Here is a 13,190-nt window from a genome sequence, read left to right as displayed (position 1 = left end):
GGTGGGAGGAGCCTATGGTAGGACGAGGGATCGAACCTGCGCCCTCAGGTTGGGAGGTTACCTGACTCAGCAGGGGGCGTGGCCAAACACCTTGACGGGAGCCGTAGAACCCGTTTAACTAATGACCTGTTCTGTATGTTCGTAACAATTCCTCTGAGTCAGTTATTATGAATATTTTATACATTATGTTTAGAAACCGAAGGTGTTAATAATAATTTATAAAATGAGAAACAAAATGACAATGCATTAAAACTAACTAACTGATTTCAGTCTGAATATCCTGATGAACCGCTGGGAGTTTTAATTGATTTCTTAGGAGTTTCAACTGTGTTTGATGGCTTCGTTAAAAGCTCAACTTCTTAAACGGTATTTTAATGAGTTTGGCTGACTAAGTTTAAAAGCCCCGTCGGTAAACGGTTGTCCCCATTGGACGAGATGACGTCCTCCACTCGGATAAGGTCTAACTGGTGGGTATTGGTTCCTAATGGGAGCTCTGGTCCTCTCCGGGGGGGTTAACTGGAGCAGAGATTACTCCCAGGTCCGTCCTATTGGGTCCCGGAGCAGCAGAGTTTACATAAGAAGAGAAGCAGGCTGCCGCCGGACTGTGGCGCGAGGAGGAGGACAGCTGTGACATCCCGCGGGGTTACGTCAGCGGAGAGTCCCGCTGTGGTCCTGATGCTGAGCGCATCATCCGTGTTCGCCTCCCAAGCAGAGCGAGCCCGTCGGAGCCTGAAGACCAATCAGAGCTGCGGATACAATCCTCCTCTCCCGCTCCTTCTCACCGCCGTGCCACCAGCGCGCGGAGAGACGCGTGATCCTCACAGCTTCTCCATCTTCTCCTCGAAGATGGTTCGATGCCCCACGCTGGCCGGAACAGGACGGAAGGAGTTTGTTGTTGCGCTGTTCCCCGGAGTGACCCCATGATGCCGATCTCCCTGCGCCTCCTGCTGCTGCTCTGCTGCCTGGCGCTGGTGTCGGAGGGCAGGAAGAAGAACCACAGCCGCAAGAAGCGCTGGTCAACCCCCGTGGACACCCACAAACTGGGACAGTAAGTGTCTCATGTTGTCCCTCCATCTGACTGCATAACGGACCGCTTCCTTCGTTTGTTCTATTGATGTGAACTTCTGATATATGACCCAAACGGCTTCTGCGATATGACCCAAACGGCTTTTGAGATATGACTCAATCCAATGGTACGTTTGCCAAACGGACCGGTTGATTCGTTCGTATCGCCGAAGTCGTGGTTCTGTATATTGGGTCTTGATGAGGAGGAATCAGTTCGTGCGTAAAAGTGTGGATCCGTCGCAGTCCTCCGACTGCTGCGACGTAAAGTGACTTCAGAACGTCTTGTTCAGAGCGCATTGAACAGCTTTGTATTGTATACATCAATAAATGTTGTGTATATTTTTATTGGTTTGAGATTTAGTTTCATGTCAATTCGAAATGAATTAGGACAGTTTAGATGGTTGATGATCAAAGCGAAGGATATCCCAAATGGGTCACATTAGCATATCAGTTTTAATCTTCTTTCGAACGCCTTTAGCCAATCACACATCTTTACTATTTATCAAATACTGCAGCTGCTTGGATGAATCTTAATGAACAAAACAGCGTCCACGTAGCTCTCTCTCTCTCTTTCTCTCTCTCTCTCTCTCCCCTCTCTCTCTCTCTCTCTCTCTCTCTCTCTCTCTCTCTCTCTCTCTCTCTCTCTCTCTCTCTCTCTCTCTCTCTCTCTCTCTCTCACTCCCTCGTTACCGAACACATCACTTCAAACAACATGACTCTACATGTTAAGTGAACAGAGTGACCGTATTAGACCTCCTCTATGAACCAGAGTAGCCCCCGTGCGCTTATCCTCACAAACATTCCCCACTGTTTTTCTGCGCCTGTTTCTGCGTGCGCAGGCCCCTGACCAAGAAGCCCGCGGACGGAACCAAGACCCGCAAGGTGAAGACGGACCAGCTGCTGCGCGTGGAGGACCACGACTTCACCATGAGACCCGCCTTCGCAGGTGAGACGTCAGACTCCTCCCCTACTCCCATAGACTCCTCCCCTACACCAATAGACTCCTCCCCCACTCAACCACACCCCAGACCCTTCCCCTTCCCCCATTGACTCCTCCCCCACCCCTAGACTTCTAAGAAATCCCCCTAAACGCTGGGGGTGTTTAGGTAGTTCTAATCTGCTCCTTAAAGGTGGGGTAGTTTAATTATTTTAGAACTTTTCGTTTTATTTTAGTTGCAGTTCTCTTAACATCCCGACAACAATCAATAACTGAACAGCTCTGAAAAAAAAAAAGTCTATTATCTGTGTGGTCAAAGACCTGTAATGAGCCGTCCAATCAGTTCAGTCGGCCCGAATGACATTGGAGTTGTGTCTCTCTGCCCTCCTACCCGGTGACCCGCCGACTCTCTGGCTGTGCTCTCATTGATCAGGACTCGACTCCTCCCCGAGGAGAGTCAGACCTGGTGCTGGAGCTAGTGGGACAGTCGGGGCATTCAGGGACCGTCGTATGAGGGAGGCGTTTGGGGGAGTGGCTTATGAGGGAGGCGTTTGGAGGAGTGGCTTATGAGGGAGGCCTGAGGGATTTCTTTAGTTGGATACTTAAAAAATCGCTCTTACTCCGGCTGGTTTCTCCAAATTACCGACCCTAGCTTTGATGGCACGCGTCTGAGTACATTCTGTCACTACTGATGAACCTCTTAGCAGCAGCAGCAGTCTGACCAGACAGTAAAGGTCTCGTTCGGCGCTGTGGAACGCGTCTAATCTGAGGACGTTTTATATGAAACAGACAAGCTACAAGAGACGGATATCATCAGCACTATCTTCATCTCCTCCTGTCACTCAACTGGTAGATCAGTTAACGTCGGCGTTGACAAGACCAGGGCTTGGGGTTCAATTCCAACACCCGTCATACCATTGGAGGCTTTAAGTACTGTTAGACCCTTTCAATGATATCGTCCATATCGTCCATTATTCTCGTCACCAGAAACATGGCACGGACTCTCAGGCTGAAACGTACTGAGAAGATTTTGTTTGCAGCATGATGAGCCTTGAAAGCTTTAAGAGGCTGATTATGCAGGAGGCAGCAGAGTGCAGAACTGCTAAGGGGTTCAGGCTGACTGACTGGGAACACCATAGGTCAGAACAGATAGGTCAGTTCGCTCATAAAGTAGCCCATAATACTTTTATATAATCATCCAAAAAGGTCATATTCTGCTGCCCCGTGTTCTGCAGGTTTCAGAGTCTCTAACTGTATTACGGATGCAAAGCGAGTCAGAAGCTGACATTCTGGCTCCTAAGAAGCGTTGAGAAAGAAAATGTTTAGTTTCTGTCTTTTGGATAGTTTTGTGCAGAGCATTATCACCTCTAGCATTAAGCTAGCTGTCAAGCGTGGAGCTAGCTGTTTTAAGCGGGCTATCTGCCGTGTGATGCTATCCGTTTAGCATGTAGGTAGCTGTCTATCATGTTGCTAGCTGTTTAGCATGAAGCTAGCCGTTCACAATGAAGCTGTTAGGCATAAATCTAGCTGTCTAGCATGGAACTTGCTGTCTAGCATGAGGCTAGCTGTCTAGCATGATGCCTGTGTGGCCCTAGCATGGAGCTAGCTGTCTGTGTTTGTGTATTTAAACCCTGCTGTGTATTTCAACAATGCTGTATTTCTGCTCTACACCTCAATTGACGCCGTGGGATTTAGAAATCCAATTAAAACTTAAGCTTCTTCTTGGTTGAACCGCCGAGTCCTGGGGGCTGGGGGCGGACCCCGCTGGGCGTCCCCCCCCTGCTGGCGCTGCAGACGAGGATGCGGACCCCCTCTGGAGCCCCTCCTCTGTCTGCTGTTTTTCAGCAACACACAGCGCTGCTCTCGTTCCACCAACGCACTCCGCAGCACCGCAGTGGAGGGCAGAACGAACCGCAGCTAGCCTCATGCTAATCAGCTAGCCTCATGCTAATCAGCTAGCCTCACGCTGTACAGCGAGTTCCATGCTAGTGTTGATAGACAGCCAGTTTCATGCTAGACAGCTAACTTTACGCTAAACGACTAGCTTCATGCTAAACGACTAGCTTCATGCTAGACATTTTGTTAATTGCTAGCTTCATGCTATACAGTTAGCTTCATGCCAAACTGGTAGCTTCATTCCAGCCTCATCCCAAACGTCTTTATTTAAACAGCTTGCTTCATTTTAAACAGCTAGCTTCATGCTAAACAGCTAGCTTCATGCTAAACAGCTAGCTTCATGCTAAACAGCTAGGCTCAGTCCGTCGGGCACTCTGCTGGCCGGCTGAAGGCTTGCTGATGGACGCCCTCCGCCCCTCCCCCTGGCCCCTTAAAGGTTGAATCAGCGATGCTAGGCCGAAACATAAATGATCAAATTCATCTTTCCTCACGATCCGCTAGCTGCCCGCCCCATAAGCAGACTGTCAAAAAAAGCGTCTCTGTAGGCAGCCCATACACTGAGATCGTACACTAAATCAAATGGTACTACCAACCACTCAAAACCAAAATAAATAAAGTGTTGAAGGGTTTTGTGCTGCGTTCATGATAGTTTTCCTGGATGCACGAAACACGGAAGGGAGGGGCGAAAGGGCTCTGTTTGTTTGGGATCTCGCTTCAAACACCGACAGAAGGGACGTCCCCCACCCAACTTCGCTGATGCAACCTTTAAGGTGCACTGTTCAGTCCGCCGTGTGTTAGTGCCTCATATTGTTCCCGATATAGCCCATAATACCCTTAATGCACCGTCAGAGGAGAGTCCGGCCGATTGCACTTATCCTTACTTCCATCCTATGATGCATTGGGGTTCTCATCTGGTGATACGGAGGCGATACAGTGCTGTTACGGTTGTGTTACGGTGGTGATACGGTTGTGTTACGGTGGTGATGCAGTGGTGATACATATAGTGGTGATATAGTGGTGATACGGCGGTGATATAGTGGTGATACAGTGGTTATATAGTGGTGATACGCGGGGATATAGTGGTGATACAGTGGTTATATAGTGGTGATACGGCAGTGATATAGTGGTGTTACAGTGGTGTCCATACGGGGATTAGGAGGGAGGGAGTGGTTTCAGACATGGCCCCATTGTGGCCGACCAAAGCCTCTTATAGAAACACTTCCTGCTTGGCTCGCCGGCGCCGGGGATTGACAGGTGGGCGGAGCCAAGCGTAGGCGTGTGACACTTTATTAATAAATTAATCCAGATGGTGGAGCATCATTAAACCCTCCGAACGCAAATAAACAGCTGTATTCGCTTTAAGTCCTTCAGCAGATCCTCTTTACCCAGAGTGAGTTACAGTGAATTCAGCCGCATGGCACGAAGGAGCAGGTAGGGGTTAGACAGTAGAGAGACAGGTCATTAAGGAGCAGGTTGGGGTTAGACAGTAGAGAGAAAGGTCATTAAGGAGCAGGTAGGGGTTAGACAGTACAGAGACAGGTCATTAAGGAGCAGGTAGGGGTTAGACAGTACAGAGACAGGTCATTAAGGAGCAGGTAGGGGTTAGACAGTACAGAGACAGGTCATTAAGGAGCAGGTACGGGTTAGACAGTACAGATGGTCATTAAGGGGCAGGTAGGGGTTAGACAGTACAGAGACAGGTCATTAAGGAGCAGGTAGGGGTAAGACAGTACAGAGACAGGTCATTAAGGAGCAGGTAGGGGTTAGACAGTACAGAGACAGGTCATTAAGGAGCGGGAAGGGGTTAGACAGTACAGAGACAGGTCGTTAAGGAGCAGGTAGGGGTTAGACAGTACAGAGACAGGTCATTAAGGAGCAGGTAGGGGTTGGACAGTACAGAGACAGGTCGTTAAGGAGCAGGTAGGGGTTAGACAGTACAGAGACAGGTCGTTAAGGAGCAGGTAGGGGTTAGACAGTACAGAGACAGGTCATGAAGGAGCAGGTAGGGGTTAGACAGTACAGAGACAGGTCATTAAGGAGCAGGTAGGGGTTAGACAGTACAGAGACAGGTCATTAAGGAGCAGGTAGGGGTTAGACAGTACAGAGACAGGTCATTAAGGATCAGGTAGGGGTTAGACAGTACAGAGACAGGTCATTAAGGAGCAGGTAGGGGTTAGACAGTACAGAGACAGGTCATTAAGGAACAGGAAGGGGTCAGAGGGCATCTCGCTCTAAGCGAGCACAGCCTGGTGTTAAGGCTGTGCTCCCCGGGGATGGAACCCACAACCTCTCTCCTGGCGGGGGCCGTCCCCCGCGCTGGGCTGCGTGAGGCCGTGTGGCTGAGGGCTGCTCATGTGAGGCCGTCGGGGGGGGGGGGGGGGGGGGAAGAGTGTAAGCGGGGTTGGCAGTGTCCCCAGTCCTCCGTAACATGTGGCCCCATCCCGGGGTCGTGTCCGTGCATAATCCGCGCTGCGCCAGAGAGGGGCACGGCGGGCGCACGCGCGGCACCAAACACAAACCCGCCCGCGGAACCAAGGACTCCCAGACTCTGCGGTGTCAAGTGACTCACTGTAGTCGGGGTTGATTTGATGATTTAAGGATCACACCGGTGCTGTCTGCCGGCGTTCAGGTGCGTCTGACACCACCTCTGGAGGAGTGATGTGTGACGGGTATTTTTAATCCAGAGCTGACACCACGACGCCTCGAGCGTGGCACACTGCTGGTGCCAGCGCGGTTCCACTTCAGCGCTTTCATCGCACGGTTCAGCTCTGTGATCTGACGTCATTTCCAACGGCTCGCATTGGGGCTGTAGCCAATCATAAGGACTACGTTTAGACTACAGTGTAGATTACATTTGAGGTATGGACCCCTCTGAGACTCTGCTGGGGGGGCCCCTGGACCCTCCGGGAGCCGCCACTGGACTCCCGGGGTGGTTGTCACTTGGGCCCAATCCCATTTCTACCCCTTACCCCTTCCCCTTCCCCTTACCCCTTACCCCTTACCCCTTACCCCTTCCCCTTACCCCTTCCCCTTACCCCTTCCCCCTTCCCCTTCCCCTTACCCCTTACCCCTTCCCCTTACCCCTTCCCCTTACCCCTTCAAAACAAGGGGGAGGGGTAAGGGGTAGAAATGGGATTGGGCCTTGATGTCGTGGTCGTAGTGGACGGGGGGGGGGAGGGGGGCGGCATGGCGGCCGGTCCGTCCTCGCGTTGACGTCCGGTCGACCGCCGCCTGACCCCGCGGCTGGCACAGGAAACCAGCGCTGGAAGATTTAAAATGTGTTTACAATTTGAGTAGTCCGCTGTCAGCGTCCTTACCGTCTGGAATCCACCGCATCCCAGAATGCAACGTCTTGACGGGCTGGACAGAGTAGCGCTTAGAGTGGTCGGCCCGAGCTCAGAGGTTGTGGGTTCGATTCCGGATGACCTCAGTCTACCTTTAGGCATCAGTGAGCAAGATGCCCCCTGACCCCTACCTGCTCCTTAATGACCTGTCTCTGTACTGTCTAACCCCTACCTGCTCCTTAATGACCTGTCTCTGTACTGTCTAACCCCTACCTGCTACTTAATGACCTGTCTCTGTACTGTCTAACCCCTACCTGCTCCTTAATGACCTGTCTCTGTACTGTCTAACCCTTACCTGCTCCTTAATGACCGGCCTCTGTACTGTCTAACCCCTACCTGCTCCTTAATGACCTGTCTCTGTACTGTCTAACCCCTACCTGCTCCTTAACGACCTGTCTCTGTACTGTCTAACCCCTACCTGCTCCTTAACGACCTGTCTCTGTACTGTCTAACCCCTACCTGCTCCTTAACGACCTGTCTCTGTACTGTCTAACCCCTACCTGCTCCTTAACGACCTGTCTCTGTACTGTCTAACCCCTACCTGCTCCTTAACGACCTGTCTCTGTACTGTCTAACCCCTACCTGCTCCTTAATGACCTGTCTCTGTACTGTCTAACCCCTACCTGCTCCTTAACGACCTGTCTCTGTACTGTCTAACCCCTACCTGCTCCTTAATGACCTGTCTTTGTACTGTCTAACCCCTACCTGCTCCTTAATGACCGGCCTCTGTACTGTCTAACCCCTACCTGCTCCTTAATGACCTGTCTCTGTACTGTCTAACCCCTATCTGCTACTTCTGTTTTATTTCTTCGGATAAAGCTAAATGACTAAGTAATGAGACAGTTCTGCGATGGTCTCTGATCCACTGACCCATGAGCTTCAGTTCCTCCTCGTTCCCAGCGTGTGGAGGATCTCCACTTCCTGCCTGACCGGCGGTGGCTTTGTGCCAGAGCACCCTGCTGCAATCCGATAATCTGTGTGTGGGCGGGAGCATCCACAGGGCGTGTCAGCATCTCAACGCGGTCCCCAGGGTCCTGGGGTTGAACGATGAAACCATGGAAACAGGCTTGCCTTTTCACCTTAGATCAGAGACAGAGAGGGAGCAACATCCGGCCCAGTGGCGGAATACACTGAACACACACTGAACACACACTGAACACACACTGAACACACACTGAACACACTCTGAACACACTCTGAACAAACTCTGAACACACACTGAACACACACTGAACACACACTGAACACACACTGAACACACACTGAACACACACTGAACAAACACTGAACACACACTGAACACACACTGAACACACACTGAACACACACTGAATACACACTGAACACACACTGCACAAAACACACTGAATACACAAAGAACACACACTGCGCACACTGATGGTGTATTCAGTTCGGTTCCATGGGGAAGGACATGGAACCGAACTTATTACCCCTGGTCGGGGGATGACTACAAAACAGATCGCTGTCTGCTTTCTGCCGTCTCCGTGGAAATAATCAACATGTGGCCAACAATGCTTAGCAACAGATAAACATTCTCAAAAAAATGTACAAAATGTGCATTTATTCAAGGATAACGAGGTGGAGGAGGTTGGAGGGTGGAGGGTTGGTGGGGGGTGGAGGAGGGGGGTGGAGGAGGGTGGGGGGTGTAGGAGGAGGGTGGAGGAGGGTGGAGGAGGGTGGAGGGTTGGTGGAGGGTGGTGGAGGAGGGTGGAGGGTGGTGGAGGGTTGGTGGAGGGTGGTGGAGGGTTGGTGGAGGGTGGTGGAGGAGGGTGGAGGAGGGGTGGAGGGAGGGTGGAGGAGGGTGGAGGGTGTAGGAGGGTTCAGGGTGGAGGAGGGTGGAGGGTGGAGGGTTGAGGGTGGAGGGTTGGTGGAGGGTGGAGGGGTGGAGGGTGGAGGGTTGGTGGAGGGGTGGAGGGTGGAGGGTTGGTGGAGGGTGGAGGGGTGGAGGGTGGAGGGTTGGTGGAGGGTGGAGGATTGGTGGAGGGTGGAGGGGTGGAGGGTGGAGGGGTGGAGGGTGGAGGGTTGGTGGAGGGTGGTGAAGGTGGAGGGGTGGAGGGTGGTGGAGGGTGGAGGGTGTAGGAGGGTGGAGGGGTGGAGGAGGGTGGAGGGGTGGAGGGGTGGAGGGTTGGTGGAGGGTGGAGGAGGGGTGGAGGGTTGGTGGAGGGTGGAGGGTGGAGGATGGTGGAGGGGTGGAGGAGGGTGTAGGAGGGTGGAGGATGGTGGAGGATGGTGGAGGGTGGAGGGTTGGTGGAGGGTGGAGGAGGGGTGGAGGGTTGGTGGAGGGTGGAGGGGGCAGGCCTGTGGTTGTGCGAGGATGTGAGGGCACACAGCTGGTGCTTACGCCAGCGCTGGTCATGAGCTAATACCCTTCCCTTTCTGGTTGCCACCGGTTACGTGAGCTTGGCCCGCGGTCGTCGGGGAGATTAAACAAACCCTGGCAAGGGGAGGGGGGGGGGGGTGCTGACCCGACAGACCAGCAGGATGAAGACGAAGAGGAGGAAGGAGGGGGATCTGTTTGTGGTATCGCCGAGGACACCGGGACCCAGGAATGGATATCAGACATCAGGCTGACCTCAGACCGTTGATTGGCGTATCGGTTTTCAAAATGATGGATGATTAAATTGACACATTGGTTTTCTTATTGACCATTGATTAGATTGACATATTGGTTCCTTATTGACGGTTCTTCTGGGGTTGGATCTCCACAGCAGGCTGGTGTTTGGATGGTTTGTTTACACAAAGTGAAAGTTTAACACTAAGGGAAGCGCCGTGCATGACGGTATCAATGCAGGCAGATAAGAACAAGGACATAAAGTATGAATAGTGACAGCCTCTGAAGCGACACCCCTCCTAGTAAACAGAACTCTGTTCATTACCGGGCAGACGGCTTGGTGTTCAGTCAGGGGGAGCCGGCGTGAGCTTGGGTTTGTTTAACTCTGTTCTGCAGTAGACTCACACCAGCGCTGGTTCCCCCAAAATGTCAAAGATCCAAAGGACTCCAGAAAGTGATGGATGACGATGATGATTCGATGAACAACCAAGAACCCATCCTAACTTTCTTTATTGTTCCGAGGGTCTGAATAACTTCTGGTCCGGCGACGGCCTGGTCTGTTATCTGCCATCGCAGCCGGCGGGAGATGAAGACGTGACATTTCCTACCCGGTGCGCTCTGCCTGAATGCTAATCAGAGTGCCGTTGTCTCCTCAGGCCCCGCCGTGCCCGTGGGCGTGGACGTCCAGGTGGAGAGCCTGGACAGCATCTCCGAGGTGGACATGGTGAGCTCCTCTGACCGGGCGTGGGCGTGGGGAGGGAGGAGGAGCCTCAGCTGGCCCCGACCGACGGGAGTCAGTCGCTGAACACAACACTCTGAACACATTACACACTGAGCACTACACACTGAAACCACTACACACTGAACACACTACACAATGATCATACTACACACTGAACACACTACACACTGAACACACTACACACTGAACACACTGAACACACTACACACTGAACACACTACACACTGAACACACTGCACACTGAACACACTACACACTGAACACACTACACACTGAACACACTACACACTGAACACACTACACACTGAACACACTACACATTGAACACATAACACACTGAACACACTACACACTGAACACACTGAACACACTACACACTGAACACACTACACATTGAACACATAACACACTGAACACAAACTGAACACAACACACTCTACACACTGAACACAACCGACTAAACACACTGAACACACTGAACACAACCGACTAAACACACTGAACACAAACTGAGGCCTCACTGAGGCCTCACACCTGTTGCAGAGGTGTCCTAGGTGGCGTGTAGCGAGAGACAACACCGCCACAGACGCCACGCCTTACCGAACGGCAGAGTAGTATCGGCCACAACCGGCTCCAACTCTCGCTGGCTTCTACATTCATTATTAATCAGATTCATAATTCAGCCGCTCTGCAGGTCTGGAGGGAACGACCATTAGGAGGGCGACGTCAGGAGTAGCTGGAGGCTGCTGGAGGCACCCCTCTGCCCCTTGGGGGGACAACCGATGCAGATTATCCAGAACGATGTACTGTTCAACACAACGCACCTCTTCCGCCTGAGTCCGACCCTGACTTTAGCTCACCCACCCAGCCCTTACCTTAACTTAAGCACTGCTCACACGTAATGAGCATGACCAGCAGACGGTTTTATCTATTGGCACCTGCTAAGTTAGCATAGCGGGCGCCTAGCTAAATATGTACAAGTCGTCTTCCAGTTGGCAGTTCAATTCCGAGGCAGGCCCGGAGAACGGGTGGCTGGGATTGTTTGCTTTGTTCAGCCAGACGTCATGTGTGCTAATATAATTAAAGCAGCCTTCTGCACGGGCTCACAAATTGGATTCCATAGTGTCATTCTGGTGCCCCCTAAGCTCCGTGTAGGACAAACTGGGGATTAGGTTTCATTTGGAACGCTGGGATTTCAATGTAATTGTTTCGGAGCAGATGGGGGAGGAATGGCTCGGTGTGGGGGCGGTCATGTGACTATCAGCCCAGGAATAACTTTTCTCAGCGGATCGTTTAGTCAAACCTTGGAGCGTCTTCTTGATTGGTGCAGTGAACGTTTTGATTTCACAACACCTCGGTTTAAACGCGAGGCCGTACTCCCAGACCATCGATTGGTCAAAGACATGAAGCAGTAGAAACGCTCAATGTCCGTTACGGCTGGTGGACGCAAACGTACTCGAATGTAGACGGTTTGGTGTTGTTGATTAGACACTTTGATTCAAACCGACTTACAGTGAATTCAGATGACGTTCAGTAGCAGCTACGGGTTAAACAGTGAATTGGGATCAGTGTCATTCAGGAGCAAGTAGGGGTTAGAAAGTGAATTGAGATCAGTGTCATCCAGGAGCAAGTACTCCTTGCAAGTAAACTGGAAATTGGGACGGAACCAAGAACCTTCCAGCTGGAAGTCCAACACCCTGACAACTGCTCCATCCTGTCCTCCCACACAGACTCCGGAGATCAAACATCTTCAAATGAGGCGAGTTCACTGATTGGAGGGAAGCCCTTTGATTTCCAAGTTCTTGGAGACAAAGGCAACATCAAAGGTTTCCACGGCGACTGGGTGGAGGATAAAGTGAGGCTGCGGTCGTGGTACCCGGCCTTACGTAACACCATGAGGATGATCTCCTGGGCGGGGTGGGGGGGGTGGGGGGGGGGGGGGGAGGACAGCCTGGGAATATTCTATTTGCATAGCAACAGAATATTTTGTTTGCATAGCAACAGAGAGCACCACGGGACGATGGAGGGCTTTCCCCATACGGCTGCCTTAAGCCAGCGGTTGGCAAACGACATGTGAGCTGTTCTCAGATTGAGGACATATGTCTGAGTGCCGTAGAGGCGGCGCTATATAATCCCCAGCAGGTTAATCCCTGCATCAGTGTCAGACACGAAGCATCATACACTAAACATCATACACTCAGTATCATACACTCAGTATCAGACACTAAGCATCGTACACTCAGTGTCACACATTAAGCATCGTACACTCAGTGTCACTGACCGACGCTGGATGATTCCATACGCTGATAACGTATGAACACAGATCCTGAGTGTCTGCTAACATACCCCCCCCCCCCCCCCCCCCCAGGACTTCACCATGACCCTGTACCTGAGGCACTACTGGAAGGACGAGAGGCTGGCCTTCCCCAGCTCCACCAACAAGAGCATGACCTTCGACGGGCGGCTGGTGAAGAAGATCTGGGTGCCCGACGTGTTCTTCGTGCACTCCAAGCGCTCCTTCATCCACGACACCACCACAGACAACATCATGCTCAGGGTGTTCCCCGACGGCCACGTGCTGTACAGTCTGAGGTGAGGAGCCCCTCAAACACCCTCAAACCGCCTTCAAAACCA

The 13,190-nt window shown here is 52.0% G+C and overlaps 1 protein-coding gene across 1 annotated transcript in view; it reads left to right on the top strand.

The window, feature by feature from the left end:
• The first annotated feature begins 107 nt into the window (after positions 1-107).
• Positions 108-13,190, top strand: part of LOC115534151 (gamma-aminobutyric acid receptor subunit rho-2) — a 21,324-nt gene continuing 8,241 nt past the window's right edge. The window contains exons 1-4 of the mRNA XM_030344876.1: positions 108-1,048; positions 1,905-2,011; positions 10,471-10,538; positions 12,925-13,148. Coding sequence (XP_030200736.1) covers positions 855-1,048; positions 1,905-2,011; positions 10,471-10,538; positions 12,925-13,148 — 593 coding nt within the window. The 5' untranslated portion in view covers positions 108-854. The remainder of the gene's footprint in view (positions 1,049-1,904; positions 2,012-10,470; positions 10,539-12,924; positions 13,149-13,190) is intronic.

This window comes from Gadus morhua, chromosome 21, assembly GCF_902167405.1.
Source record: "Gadus morhua chromosome 21, gadMor3.0, whole genome shotgun sequence".
NCBI classification, from domain to species: Eukaryota; Metazoa; Chordata; class Actinopteri; order Gadiformes; family Gadidae; genus Gadus; species Gadus morhua.
This window is presented reverse-complemented; position numbering and strand designations above follow the sequence as displayed.